Source organism: Tigriopus californicus, chromosome 8 (genome assembly GCF_007210705.1).
Source record: "Tigriopus californicus strain San Diego chromosome 8, Tcal_SD_v2.1, whole genome shotgun sequence".
Taxonomy (NCBI): domain Eukaryota; kingdom Metazoa; phylum Arthropoda; class Copepoda; order Harpacticoida; family Harpacticidae; genus Tigriopus; species Tigriopus californicus.
Genome location: NC_081447.1, coordinates 570,372 through 585,709, shown reverse-complemented (window position 1 = coordinate 585,709; position 15,338 = coordinate 570,372). Strand labels below are relative to the sequence as shown.

At 44.9% G+C, this 15,338-nt stretch overlaps 1 protein-coding gene across 2 annotated transcripts in view; it reads right to left on the bottom strand.

Annotated features, from left to right (window-relative positions):
* Positions 1-12,459, bottom strand: part of LOC131885361 (uncharacterized) — a 43,547-nt gene extending 31,088 nt beyond the window's left edge. For both annotated transcript variants that reach the window (XM_059233388.1, XM_059233389.1), the window contains exon 1: positions 10,826-12,459. In XM_059233388.1, coding sequence (XP_059089371.1) covers positions 10,826-10,901 — 76 coding nt within the window. In that variant the 5' untranslated portion in view covers positions 10,902-12,459. The remainder of the gene's footprint in view (positions 1-10,825) is intronic.
* Positions 12,460-15,338: the final 2,879 nt, after the last annotated feature.

Here is a 15,338-nt window from a genome sequence, read left to right as displayed (position 1 = left end):
TCCTTGTTTGCATTTCGGGCCTTAACTGGAGTTTTATTCCACCTTCTCCAAAAGGGTAAACAGAAAAAATGAGATTATTTCCTGCTCTTGATCGCTCCAAGTTGAATGGTTGAACTCATTTTTTTTTTAAAACAAGCTTGGAAAATGCACCATGATATTGCTCAAGTTGAGATTAAGTTCGAATTCGAAAGGAAGTCTGGGTACAACTGATCCATCCATTCCTAATGCTTCCATGAAGAATCGTACTTGCTGGTAGTTAGGCTTAATTCAAAGTGTCCCTCGGGTTTGAAAAATGATCCTTAAACACGTATAAACCAAGGAAATTGAAATCGCACCAATCTCTTGGCAGGCTTTGCGACCTGGGGTATTTGCATGATGTTAAATGGCCCAAAAGCGCAAATGACTTTGGGACTCAAGTGTGCCAATGAGATGAGAAGTGGGTCAAGTTGTTCCAAAGCGGAAATGGGCATCTTCTGCCTTTCTGGCCAGTATAGTTTATTTACCATTACCTTCACCCTACACGAGTATTGTGCATCCTTACCAAAGTAGGTGACGGATTGAATGAGACCTGGGTCATTTTTGGGGTTAATGTTGCCCCAAAGGCCATGCCACCCCCACTCATTTCGGTCGTTGAGAATCGAGTGTGTGTTAGTAACGGTAAGGGGGAATGTACGTAAGGGGGGAAAGCATGCTCGATATACCTCGCCTCGGTGACATTAAAGTCAACTCGGAGGGAGAAATTACTAAACACAGTGGTTCAGTTCAAGATGCAAGGTGCGATGTAATTCCGCGGATGATCTCACCTAAAAAAAGATGGAAGCAAAGTCATGAATCCAGATTATTTGTTCCAACATCATCCAAAGATGGAAAGATTTATGGCGGAGCGGATTTCAGAATCAGACCATTGGACAGGGAAATGATCCTCGCGTGGAGAAAAGCCTCAGCCTATTTCAGACATGAACAATGGCCAAAGGCTTCTCCATTTCCCCGACGATTCCATTTGCAAAGAAGGAGTAAAGAATTCATCATAGCCACCACCTTCCCTCCTCCATCCATGGAAGAAGAAAAAACACCGAAGCCATTTTCCCACTTCCTTCCCAATAGAGCGTAGAGCGCAATCAATGCTAGTTCACAAACGCTTGCTTGACATGCGTTCAACGTAAGTGCATGGTTATGGTTATATTACGGCAGTTCCATTTCATGAGAAACCATGCGGTCGGTTTTGGGTGGGTGTTCATTTCATTCAATGTGAGTGCTCGATCCCCCATCTCGCCAGAAGTCTCCGTGAGCCTGTCCAAGAACTGCCTCCTCTCCTGCATGCTTGCCTCTTCAGTACTCAGTCTTCAGCCTTCAGTCCTCACTGACTGACTTTGGGGCCATTCTCAAGCATCATTAGAGAAAACTACCCAGTCAACACCAACGACCAAGACGAAGAGGAAGAAGACCAAGAAGAAGGAGAAGAAGAAGTAGACGACGGAGAAAAAGAAGACCATCTGAAAGTGTTCCTCCATCTTAAAACAGAAGGAACCGACGGAGGAACGGCGGCCTATCAAACTGCCAAAGAGAGCAAGCCAGTCTAAAAAAAGCCACTTCTCATAAGGATCAAACGGCCCTTTCCTCTCGTTCTACTGTTCCTTTTAAAAAGAGCTCGCTAAGTCTGGTTAATGGTTTGTAGAACTGCCAGGGAGCTCGTCGTCGCAGCTACCAATGTCTTCAATGCCCTTTGGCCGACCATACCATTACCCACCCTCCACAGATTCCCCATCCCATTCACCGATATTCACCAGATCCAGATTGAAATCCCTAACAACGATGGTCATTATCTTGTCTTTACGCTATTTGGGTTATGCGATCTTCGCTCGAGGTTGGACTGGGATGAAATGGATATTCCTATCATGGTTTAGAGACTAGGGGGCGATGGCCATTGGGAAGTCAGGGCCAGAGCCAGAGCCGGAGGTCGGAACTCGCAACTCGCAACTCGGAAGAGACCCATCTACTCGAGGGTTTATTGTTGATGACGCGGGGACAATTCACAGAAGAATAACGCCATGGGATATCTCTAGAGCCTCAAGATTCCTAAGATGACGGGCTTTGAATAATGTGCTCTCATTTGGAAGACGATGATTACAAATGGATTTCAAACATAGCATACAAAGTGGATCTCGCTTGTCAGTCCTCAAAGTTGTTAAGCATTGTACATACACAGATCTGGCATTTTTTTTTTGGAGAGGCCAATCGAAAGAGGTTATTGACTTGTTCGTATTTTGGCACAATTATTTCTTTCTTTGGCTCCATGTCTAAGCTTGAGGACACAGGCGAACCGACTAAAGTGATATATGGCAACAAATGTCCCATCCATCACTCCATTCCTCTTCTCCTTCTTTTGGTTGGTCTCTTTGCAGCGGTACTATGAGAAGTTCTTGTTGTGGTCTTCTGTTCTCTGAGTAAGACTCTTGCTTCATTCCATCCATTCACCAAACCCGCTGACTGACTGACTGACTGACTCACTCACTCACTCACTCACTCACTCAGTGACTCCTTTCCTCACTAATATTGGCAACGAACTCGGTGGCGAAGGCTCGTTTCCAAAACAATGATGATGCCATCGGATTTTGCCAACATCCTTTTAGTGTTGGCGAGAAGGAGCTTACAGGGGCAAATCTGAAGTTCTTGGCCATCTTGCAGAATTCTTGCACCTCGGATGTACGGTACAGCAGTGGCGAGAAGGAGCTTACAGGGGCAAATCTGAAGTTCTTGGCCATCTTGCAGAATTCTTGCACCTGGAACTGTGTAGAAGCTTTCTGGGGGAGAAGTTGGACCCTTTGTCTTGGCAAGAATGAGGGATAGCTTTCAAACAAAGATTGGATATCTTAATCGATTTCGTAAACACCAGTAGATACCAAAACATGTTTTTGCATTAAGCAGGTGTGGAAAGTTGTACTACTGCCGTCTTTCAACTAGTGAATGGTTCAATTTCAGTTTGATATGAAAGCTCAGACATCACATTTCAGGAATATAACCAAGTTGTTCAAACGTCTGGGTCAAGATGAGATACATCCAAATCGATTTGAAAGCCATAACCAACAATCCAGATCTGGTATTGTGTTTCCAAAGAAAAGGAAACGCTGCCATTCCTCCAGTCAAGCAGAAAGATTCGACTTTATCGAGGTTTTGAAAGAGATCTTTACGACAGACAAGAATACCCTCCTCCACGACCACCACCATCACCGCCAGCAAAACAGACAGATTCTTTACTGGGAGTAGTGTGATACCGTAGATACGAGCACATAGAGTTGTCGCCCATCCAACCGCCCGAGAGAATCCTCGGAAGTGTTGGCTTGTCAGGAAATTCTACCGTTTTCTCTCTTTACACCGAGAAGAGCGAGTCTGACGCCTTCGGAAATGGCCTCGATTTTCCACAGCATTTTCCATTTGTTGTCAGTTCGCCACGACAAACAACCTTGAGCCTGCCTTCGTACACTTCTTTGCTTTTTCCAAAAGTCAAAAAAAGCGCGGGGAACCATCCTCTCGTGCTAGGAAGGTTGGCCAAAAGAATCTTGTTCGTTTATCATTTACACTCAGAGTGATTCTGGACTTGACCCCCAAGGGTCAAACAACATTTGCATGGGAAATCCGCGTCCACTATTGTGAACCTGAAGGTCAGCACGAGAACAATCCGACCATTTTTTTTTTCAATCTGAGCCCTAGTTCTCGGTCCTTGTTTGGTCTTCTGGGGAGAAGATCTCCTCACTTTAGAGACATGGAAAGAGTGTATAATCTGTAATTTCCCCTCAGATGATTGTGATCTCCCTCCACCCGCAGCCCCCGTGACAAAGGCCATTCCGGCACTTTAATGGAAAGATCAAAGTGCAATTTTCATTTTACTGCCTCTCTAAGACTGACACCAAGACCAAGGCACTAAACCACCTCGGTCCACACCACGGAGACCACGGAGAATGTAGACACAAACGAAGGATCCAAGATCCAGAAAGACGCAAAGATGTCTTCGTTTACACGTTTAAGAACCCTCAAAAAGAGCCGAGAAAAGCCAGTCAGGGTTCTCGTAGATCAAAGGACGCAAAGCTAACATATCCTGGCTCTTTTGTGGCTGCTCACTCGTACGAAGCAACCCTGATATGGTGAAGGATTTTTCGCCCTGAGCTCTCCTGAAATGTGTCGGCGGGTATGAGTCTCGCCAAGTCAGTGAGAAATCATCTTGATTCCGTTCTTGCTTACAGATCTTGCGCCTTTCGCGTACATTTTTAGCATGGATGAAACCGAACAGAAAGAGTTGTAAAACGTGGTTTCCTCCTGCTATAACACCAAGGCTTTGTCTTTTACGACTGTAAGAGAGCATTCTGGATTTCCCGGGCCTCTCGTTTTATGCGTCACTGATTTTGTTCCACCCTGTCAGGATTGCGATAAGAAGATCTGGGATGGAAACTTATTGAATCGGTGGTGATTATTTCTTTTTCAGGCTGAGAGTACTTTTTTTCTTTTCTTTCCTCAGGACGGGTATCTATCTCTTGGGCTGAGGGATGAAGAGGACTCCAAAGAGTTTCAAGTGTTTTCTTTGACGTTCAAGGAGCCCTTTCGCGGATTGAAATGCGATGATTTCTTCCTCTGACACTTTAATTTAGAACGAGTGTTTCCATTTCTAAAGAGCCATCCAAATTGAGTCCTCCCGCTGGTGTCAATGACAACTCTATCATGCTGTTTCAGCCGATCCATTCCGAGTTCAAATCTTTTTGGAACCAAAAACACAAACCAAGGAATGCTTAATCATGCATTGATGCACTGTGATGCGTTACGTTACATGGGCAAAAAACGAGCAGCAAGATTAATCAGCTAGAAAATGATTTCAACACTAGCTTTGTTGTACCACTTTGCAGTTCCTCGAAGTTGGATGGAACACGCTCTTCAGTCTGAAACTTTTGTGGGAAGAAAAGTTTGTCCGTGGTCTCAAACACACATTAGGAGGATCCGATCCGATCCGGAACGAGATACGAATAGTCTAGGGATGGTCAAACGAAACGCAAGAAGAAGAAAGGCCAAATAGGCTAGGATTGGCACCAGGGTTAGATTCAGAATGTCTAGTACGTGGGCAAAGTAGGTACAATCCCGTTTTAAAAGTCTGGAAAGCCATTACTTTGGGGCTGGAAAAAACATGAGGTGTTTAAATTGTATTTGGGTAAGATTGGAGACCATTTGGTAAGATCAGCACTTTGGGTCGTGCAAACACTTGCCAGAAAGGGAACACAACCACCGATCAAAGAATCTGGTTCGGGGCTCTGTAAAGGTAGCTTGTACATGTACGGTGGAAGAAGGGTGAATAAGCGAGACTTGGCGAGCGAGCTAGCTACCCAGCCAATCCGCCAGCGAGCAGGCTTTTCTTGCAAAAGTTAATGGCCCGAGGAAGATAAAAATATTTACGACAAATGTAGTAGCTAGAGCGTACATTCTGACATTCCACCTCGTTCCTGCAAAAATATCGGGGCACGGATATCTCTCTGTTGGCAAAAGATGGTCCGTAGTTGCTCCCAATTGATAGTCTCACGGTAAATGTACTTACACATTGCAGACCATCATGTACCTTTGCCAGTCCAACTTGGGTACTGAGCAAGTCCAAAATCAAACCTGCTTGGTAGTGCAGTGGCATTTTATAAGTTGGGATCAATAAGAAAGAGGCCCGATCATCCCTCTCTGTCCCACTTAATACGCTTTCATTATAGGAATTCGGGCAGGGAAGAAGTTAGCCTTGCAGAAAATGCGATGCACCACCAAGAAAGAACCAAAGTGTTTGCTTACTCTTGTTTTAACGCAACAAAAACAATCTGTACAGGGTGACAAGTTTTAAAACGACGGTTCCTTCAAGGACATATCCCGTTCATTAAAATGGTGAAGAGATGGGAAGTGGTTGGGCAAATCATCCTTAATAATAAAAACTTTACTTTCAATTAATCAATTAGCGGGGGTAATTCTTTATCGCATAGATCAAGTAGCATTTTGACTTGGATTGTGAGATTGTTTGTAAGAGCGCGTTCGGCCACCCTGATAATAAACGCACCGCTCGTTTGCCTCAAAGGCCAATGAAAGAGAAGTGATTAAATGGAAAGTAAATAAAGGGAGCAGGATCAGCAAGGGAAACGGAAGAGAGGAGAGGATGAGACAAGAGGACTTGAACTTTCAACACTCAAGGGCCAACCAAACAAACCAACTTGCCCTTCAAGCACGAGGAAAGAACAAAGAGAAGTGTTGGAACCAGAATACTACAGAACGTGCCATCCTTGGATCTGTAAATGTGTTGGAGAAGGGAAAAAAGGATCTAGGTTGCCTTCCGGAAACCAATTTTATTCCATGTTTATTGGTTTTTGAATGTGTCTTGAGTCTGGGATTTGTTTGCCTGCCTGTGGCATAAACGCTCACATTCACACAAAACTATCATAACACCTCTATGAGGCCGACTCGTCAACCCACCAGCCATCTTTCACTATCCCTCTATTTTGTCCCTTGTATTTGGTTCGTTTCATTTGTTGTGAAGAATGAACCGTGATCCACATAACCAATGGCTGACAATATTCCTCAAAGAGCAACTGAAAATTCGTTGCGTTTAGAACCCCTTTTGCATATCTCCCTTGAGACGAGTTGTCAAAGACAAAAAAGAACGAGATGGTAGGGATGAAAACATGAATTGCCTCCCACCAAACTTGTTTGTCCTCCAACCCTTTCTTCGTCAAATTTGAATTGAACAGCATTGTACGTAAATTCAACCCATCCCGGGTCTGTGCATTTAAGTATGGCGACATATCATCAAGCCATATTCTAACATTTCCAAGGGTCTTTCGTCGCCTTTTCCCAGAGAAGAGAGAACCAGCGGAATCCTATATTTTTCTCCACTTTGCCCTCCAGCCTCTCAACATTGGAAGCCCAAGACCTGAGAATGGAGTCCTAGAAAGACCCTGAGGTCAGGGAGAAGGATTCAAGACCAAATGAAGTGATACAATTTGTTCACGTCAACCATACTTCCAGTGAGCACCACTCACTTTGGTTCTTCCTTCTCGCGACCAACCATTCATTTTTCCTCGAAGAGATCCAGAGAGAACAAGACGTCCCTCTTTCTTTCGGGCACTCATGTTGAAATGAAGACCCCTTCGACTCCTTTTTGTGTCTCATTATCGAGGCCGTTTGCTTCAATCACAGTGAATGGCGGATTGTGGTCGAGAGAATGGAAATCGGCACTAACAAGTCAAGAGGAACACACCGGAAGCCAAGAGCCCTCCCCCGGTTAACCACTCGCCGCCACCAGTCGGTGGTGCAGTTGCAGATCCTAGCTAGCTCTTGGGGGAAGCTGCGGTAACGTTGGTGTTGTGCTCATCCCAGTCATCCCTCGGTGGGTTTTGCCTTGATAAACGATGAGGGTAACTACTCGGGACTGGTCAGTGGGTCAAGGGATGATGTTCGTTTTGAGAGAATCACCACCCACTTCCAGCTACCGTCACCCACTTCTTACTTTCTACCTTCCCCATCTATTCCATTCACCCTTGGAGAGATCGACGAAGAAACTCGAAGAGGTCGGGGGGAGGAGGGAAAGAAGCGTCTTAAATGTGAATTAGTGTAAAGGGGGGATTGCTTTGATGCACACGGAATCCACGCACCACCCACTCACTAGTGGGACATGGCAGAGCGAGAGAAGATGGACTAAATTATCATTATCCCATTCTGGTTTGGCTGGGTTTATGGGGGTGCGCAGAATGGATAGGGGGAGGATTCCGGGAGTGAGGGATCGTTTGTTGTATCCATTGGAGCATTGTCTTTTTTCCTCGCATTCCGACGGAGATATTGCGAGAAGTCAATGCTGAGACTGTCATTAATTGTTACAAGATATAATCTAAACGACACCACGAGAGCAATTCATTAGGCAGGTTACCTTAGGGGATTTTGGAATACCGATACTTTGGAATTGGTATCGAATCCGAAGCCTTTGATTGATAATCTCCCAAGTTGGCCACTTGATCTCTAAAAGGTGGATGATCACGGTGTTGACCTGGCCTTGCCAACCTTTTTTCTGGCTGCCAACCAAGACGATCTGGTGATCCTTTGTTCCATTGGGAGAAGAACCTTGAGTTCCAACACGGAAACTCAAAGAGAAAAGACCCTTCTCTCCAGTGGAGCGCTATTCTCCTGGACGTTTCATAAAAAGACACAAGTGCAAGGTTGCAAGTTTGCCAAACACCCGCTTGTTTCTCAAGGTCAGCAATTTAACCACTCTCCGAAGAAGATCTTTATTACTTTTCGGGTTTGCTGAATGCAAAGACTGGAAATGACTTCCCGATTAGTTCAGGTTTGGAGTGATCCATACTTGGTTCATATTGTCCTGGAGGCATGAAGGAGGCAAATCTTGGTTTTCTTGATCTGGCAGATCGGAGTGAGTGAAAGCCAGCCAGACATGAAAGACACGGGTTATTAACCGTAATCAGTCTTGCCTTTCACCTACAATTGGCAGCCCCCAAGTTTGCATGTGCCTTTGCTCATTGCTTTGCACTGCCTCCTTTCCACAATGAGTCAATCGAGAAATCGAGGAAGGGTCAGCCAGCCAGCAAGCAAATTGCCCAATATATGCTTTACGATTGTTGTTATTGGGCTCAATGCGATAGGAATTTTGAATTTCCTACCACTCAGTTAGGCCTTGGTGTGCAAATCCCAAGCTTGGCAGATTTCCGCGTCGAATTAGGCAAGGCGGCAGCCGACTCAGTTCCCTTTCTCCCTCCCTATCTGTCCCTTGGCTTCTTTCCCTCTCTTAGTTGTTTCCCTTTTCCGCTTCTTCACTTTGTTTCTCTTTTTCTCTCTCTTTCTCTCTCTCTCCCTCTCTCTCTCTTTCTCTCGTTCTTTCTCTTCATCCACTTATTCATGTCCTGAAACACTTTTTTGGCTCCAACCTCTTGGATAGGCTCTCACGGTTGTCTCAAAACTCACAGAACTACTCACAGGGAACTTTCAACACGATCATTCAAATTCACTCCGTGAACTCTCTGACATAATTAAAAAAGTCTGCCTCGTGGAGTTCCAACCTCAAGCTTTCTCAACCGTAATAGACCTAATCAAAAAAGAGAAGAAAACAACTTGATCCTTGGGCTCTCGGATTCTCGACGCCATCTTGGATCTACTCATCCAAATGTAGAAGGAGGGTGACGGAATTGGTCAATGTTCAAGCGTGTGAACTCATTTCTGGGCCGCTACTGAATACATAAAGCTTGTGGAATCTTTTCCCCGACCCGCTATGGGCTGCTCAACTTTGAGTTTCCTCCATTATTTCCGCCTCTAATAGCGAAACACGATTTAGCTCAAGAAAAGATTGATTAATGAGCCTCCCATAAGTGTTTTCCTCTAAATTCAGAACAGAAGCTATCACCGCAATCGAGCATCAGTGCGTTATACAAAGTGGAATCGAGATTCCACTTGAAGTCCCTTGGTCAGCTGTACTAAAGTCATTGTGACGAGTTTTGGCCTTCGCTTCCAACTTGGCACCCCAACTAGAGTAGGATAAAGTCTAATGATGCGAAATGAGGGATCTCAGCTTCAGTTCTCGTGATCCCTTGGACATGTGATTAATTGCAGAAGACCTTCGATCAAAGATTTATATTGGTGTACAAAAGAATCTCTTTTCAAGACTAAGACTACGACGCCAGTGACGACGAAATGTCCATTGCTTGAATTGAAGGCTCTTGGCATACTGCAAAGATAAACAAACAATCTAGTGCCAATCCATTAAGTAAAGGTCAATATTAGACAATATCCAATGACATAGTTCTTTTAACCATGCCCTGTCTCGACTAACTGGTGTAATGAATTCTCCGCTGTACTAGCTCGTACTTTCTGTACTTCAGTGGCCCGAATATTCCGCCCCAAGTTTGCCGTTCTTGTCAGCGAAAGTCACGTTGACTAGGCTCGTATCTTGGGCTCCCAAATTATCCTTGGCTTCTTCGTGTTCGTCCTAGCTTACCCAGAGAGATTCGGGAGACGACACTTAATTTCCCCGTTCTCGTCCATGTCAACGTGGGTTCTTGAATGCCTGAATAATATTCACATATCTTAATCGTAATACAAGCAAGAACAAATCCTCAGTTGGTTTTCCATTAAAGAGTGGATGCTCAGCCATGTGTGACACATCCAAACTGTCATCATGTCGACCGTACTAGTGTACTATGTACGAGTATGTAGTAAGTAATAAGTAGTGTATTGGTCGGGAGACGCGTCGAACCACCGCCAGCTTTCAAACGCAAACCCAACCAGGGCATCTCACGACTGGTTTCCAAAATAAGATCATTAGTTACTCTTCATTAATGTGGAACACGCTTCAAAGGGCCCTTTCAGGATCCGCCAGTTCTATCACTGAAGTGAAACCAGTGGGAAGCGTGTCATAAATTTGTCGCTGTTGCGCCCTTCTACTTTATTCATACAGTAGCGCAAGAAGCCAAGGCCCGCCGACAAGGCCAATTCATGGCGACCAACCATTCAACCAACCAACCAACACACCAAGGACGACTATTCACGGCTTGTCAAGACCACGTAGGTTGTTTGTGCCATGGGGTGTCTAATTACGGACTTGCCACATTATTGGAGAAGACATAATGCCACCCTTTGTGACCACGCATGTACAGTATATTTGTCAGAAAGCTCACAACTCATCCAGATTAGGTCACAATATAATTTCGAAGAGCATGAACTAAGATCAAAGAGCACCTTAGACTCAATTAAACACCCGGCCTTTTCAATGTCATTTCAGGGCAGATAAGAAACATTGAAAACAATTGTGAGCTGATCTTACCTGCAGCAGATCCCAGACCCACCCCAAGGGTTACAGCCACCACGAGAAAGGCTTTTGAATAAATCATCGTCGGCATCTCAGGAATGTCAATTCCAGAACTCAGTGGCTTGGTCGAGCCTCTTGGCCAGATCTCCTTCAGATGACAATGGAAGCCAGCATTCGCTTCGAAAGGCAAATGCAAATGTAGCCTCTCACTTGTATGCAATTATAAGTGGCGACGATAGGCTCACTCACAATGGTGGAACATTCAGATCACCGTGTCAGTGCACATTATGAAAGTTGTTATGCTGTCTGTTGGTACATTGTGTCATCACGGAGAGAGAAGGACACACCGAAACAGAGAGAGTGTGTCAGTGCTCCAATTGGAGGTTGTTGTCATTCCCGACTCTGAACTAGTTTGACAGAGTCTTGCTGAGCCTCAGGCCAAGGGATGAATGGATGGATGGATGGATGGTTGACCCGCAGGGAGGGTAAAAAAGGCGGTTTAATGTGTTTTCAAAAAGTTTTCTCGTCGCTCGAGCAGCCTGCCAAATGATATCTCCTCTTGGCCTTTGTATTGTTCCTCTTCTTTGGCTCGTCTTTGTAGGAAGTTTTTGTCACTATTTAGCAAGTTTGACACTCGGAGAACCGACAAACGACCAACAATAAGCTGGGGACGAGAAGAAGAAGAAGGAGGAGGACGAGGAGGAGGAGGAGGTTCACATGCAAAGGAGGATTTGGGATTTGGAGAGGGGAGAGTTCGTCCTCGATGATGGTTCGAGGACTTCCAAATCCGGCCTCGACTTCCTCCCTGGAGGGGGTGAGTGGGTGTGGGGAGTTGCAAGAGGGAGCGAGAGAGAGAACACCAGAAGTTTCGCTTCTTGAATCCCTTGCTACTCCCAACCAGAAAAAAAGAACTTCTTCTCCACGTGGTCCGCTTGAAAATTGAAAAACAAAGCCCCCAAGATCGACAGACCGGGGAGTTCCCGTTTGGAGTTTTATTTCCTGACAGAACCTTCCTCAAGGCTGGCCCAGAGGGAGTGGAGCTCCTGGGGCTGGTGAATGGAACGAAGGCGGAGATCAAATGCTTTGATAGACTGCCAACAATCTCACCAATTGGTTGGTGGCCTCTTTGCCATGCGTTGATGCGAAAATATCTTCCTCCTCATCGCCGGCTCAGAGACGCAGACAAGGACGGGGATGTAAGCTAATCATCTCAAGCTTTTCACCCAGGCTTCCAACACTCGCACCGCGCACAACCTCTCCAAACATGGCCATCACCATACACGGCCTTACTTTGATTTACAACGATCTATTCCCCCTTTTCCTTTTGGTCGTGGCAAATTCTCAGATCAACGCGACGATTCCATCCCAAGACGACCGACGAGATGGAAAGAGAGGCAGGCAGACAGACCTCAATCTTATTGTGGATCTCACTTTGCCACACGATATCAAACAAGAGGTAAAGGAGCGGATTGAAGAATGGAGAGGGGGAAGGGGGGCCTTAGATCTCGGGCCGCACTCACTCACTCTTTCGTAGCAGCTAGTTTGGGCACGAGCTGGAAAGAGATGTCCACCCGAGATTTATCGGGGCCAGAGAACAAACGAACGCTCAGTGGTTCCAAAAGGGACTTCTCACAAACTAACCCATCTACCTCCCAAAAGAGACTACTTTCCTCTTCATTCGCGGCCTCCAAAGACCGATGAAGAGGATGTACGTGCGTGTGCGTGCGTGTCTGGGCATTGTACAGGGAAAAGGAATAGGGAACAAGGAGAAAGAACGAGAGGGAACAAGAGAAAACGAGGGAGCCGAGTCAAGGCTCTCTCTAACCGATGTGATGGTCTTGGTCTAGAGCGAGAAACGAGGCCACTTGGACTGTGGAGCCGGTGTCCCCGCGTCTCAGTTTGACTGGCTCAACCGCGTTTAGCTGGGAATAGTGCCGTTTGGAAAAGCGATCTCCCCTCGTTAATCCAGAGTGGAAGACTTCATTTCTCATATCGTAATGGGGAGAGAAATATCGGCCCAAGGGAAGATTAATAAACTCGAGATGAAAAGGTACATAGGAGCCCTCTTATTCGAGTAAGAGTGCCAATAAACTCTATTGTTCTACATCATTGGAGTGGCTGATCCAAGAAGCAGGCTACAGTATATCGGGCCCGGGCCTACATTTTGAGTGACTCCCTCTTAGTTTTAGGTGCCCCTTACACGCCCTTATGCCCTTATACACGATACTTAAGTATATTCGTGTTACCAGAAACTTCGGATTCAAGAACAAGTTCAGCTTTCAAACTGAATAAAAACACCATTTATTTCAATTAGCGCAAACGCAACTAATTCCATGTGATATTCGTGTAAAAAGGAAATAAACCACGGTCGCGTAACCAAGGCAATCCTTGGACCAAATTCAGGTGGTTACCTGGAGGTCAAAAAAGCGGAACTTGGACAAATGGAATGTGGCTTGTTATTGATATCAATTAACCTGGCGTCTCCCACGTCAATGACAGATATCACCAAAAATGTTATATTGAATTACTTCTACGCACGATTTTCAATTTTAACGGGTTTTCACCATATGCTTGGGAATGATTTCCCAACAAGAAGCGTCAAGATTGATAATATGAAGCGTCCCTGATTGGCTAGGAATCGCTTGCAAAAAGCCATCAAGATGAAAAGGTACATAGTAGCCCTCTTATTCGAGTAAGAACGTGTCTAAGCGTTGACAGTGGTTCATATAAAAGGTTGAATCGTCAAATGGTTACCACTAAAAGGTTATAGAGGCCAAGGGCTCTCTTCACAACTAAATTTTGAAGATTCTAACTAATGCACCGAGTGCGTTCAACTCGTGCATTGCAGCAAAGCTCATGGAGGCATCTAAACATGTAAATATATCGCTGGACACTGTAAAACCCCAGGGTCTGGAGTCAATCCCAATGCTTAAGTTAAGGTGACCGACTCTACTGGATTTTGGAAAATATTGGCCTGTGAGACTCATTTTGTCAACTAATTAGAGTGAAATATTCCTTAATATACATGGCTAATATACCTAATATGTATGTCCTGAGTGGTTTGAATAAGAGTAAAAATAAGTTTTGAAAACATTCAGACATTTTCTTGTAACTTTTACCGAAAGCTTCTAGACATAATATACAAGTATTATGATTAGTTTTACACCGGAATTCTAGAAATACGGCCTGTGACCGGGCTTCCCGCCAAATTGGCCTGCGTTTGGTCATAGCGACTCTGAGCCACTTTTCGAAATAAAGTAATGAAATAAGTAACGCAGGAATCTTTAATTAAGGCCAAGTCATTTTCATACTTATTACTTCGAAAGTGTCATGTTTCAAAGATATGATATCAAAAGTTTATGTAGCCGACAAAGAGCAAGCCGAAAATCGAATTTTATGTGGTGATTACTACATAACTTTCCTGGGCACCCCAAACGTAGTTTTGGGCTCAAATTTAGCCAAGTCCACCGTTTCGGCAAGTTGTCACGATCCTGTTTAGTGGTAAATTTCAATAAAGTGAATTCTTTAGGCGATACGAAACTTTCGTTTCCGTCCCCAGTCCACATCTCTGTAAGCCCGTGGTTTTACCCAGGGCTTGAGTAACTTTTCAGTAACGCTACTGGCAACGCGTTACATTTCTGCAAATGCACCACCATTGGCGATGGAACGAGTTTTTTTAGCCCTCCCGTTACTGTTATTTTCTTTTCTTTAAACCAAGGAAAGAAAAAACGGGTAAAGGTTTCCTTACCGATGTTTTCAACTGAGGCCAGTATTTTCAAGCTCATACCTCAGAGTTAGGGGCTTGAACCACAGACCATATTATGACTAGACCTCGCATAGCGCGAGGAAAAATGCGAACACTTGCCTTCATTAGCTGGTACATAAATTTTGGTGTACAGTGACTCATGCTTTTTCATTGGCCAGCGTGGCCGGATTCTGAGTGAGTTTGCCACTGATGCCGTTCGTTGAAGACCTAGCGACTGTAGGTCGTTGCTACTCATCAGGCAGTCACCCTCCTCTTGTTTGGTGTACAGAGTTGTTGACTTAAAATCCATTTTCCTCTGCACTGAGGTCGGGCCAATGCGACATCTAGTCGTTGTATGATCTGTGGCTTGAGCGTTAACCGGTACGGGGGCGTTTAGGCAAGCTCTGGCTTCTGACTTCTGACTTCTCTCTCGTTTGTTCACTGGTACCAGTAGTGTCAGTGATGCAAGTTTGGGCTTCAAACATGTTTTGAGAAGATCTTTCACATTGCTTTATGAGGAAGGAGGAAAGGTCACCTTCCTTAAAACCAGTTTGAATTTTAACATTTGTTTCATTTTACCTACTTGTCTAAGTCAAAAGCATTGTGGTATTGAGCCAATTGGATAGTGCATTCACCGAATTACACCAAACATGTTCAATTTGTTGGGTTTTGTAACACAGCTCACTCAAAATCACTCGATTATTGAAAATTCAATGGACGGTTGGTGTGGGTTGGCTGTAATGTCTGTCTCAGTTCTCCCTCCCAAAAATGCCCAAAATCAGA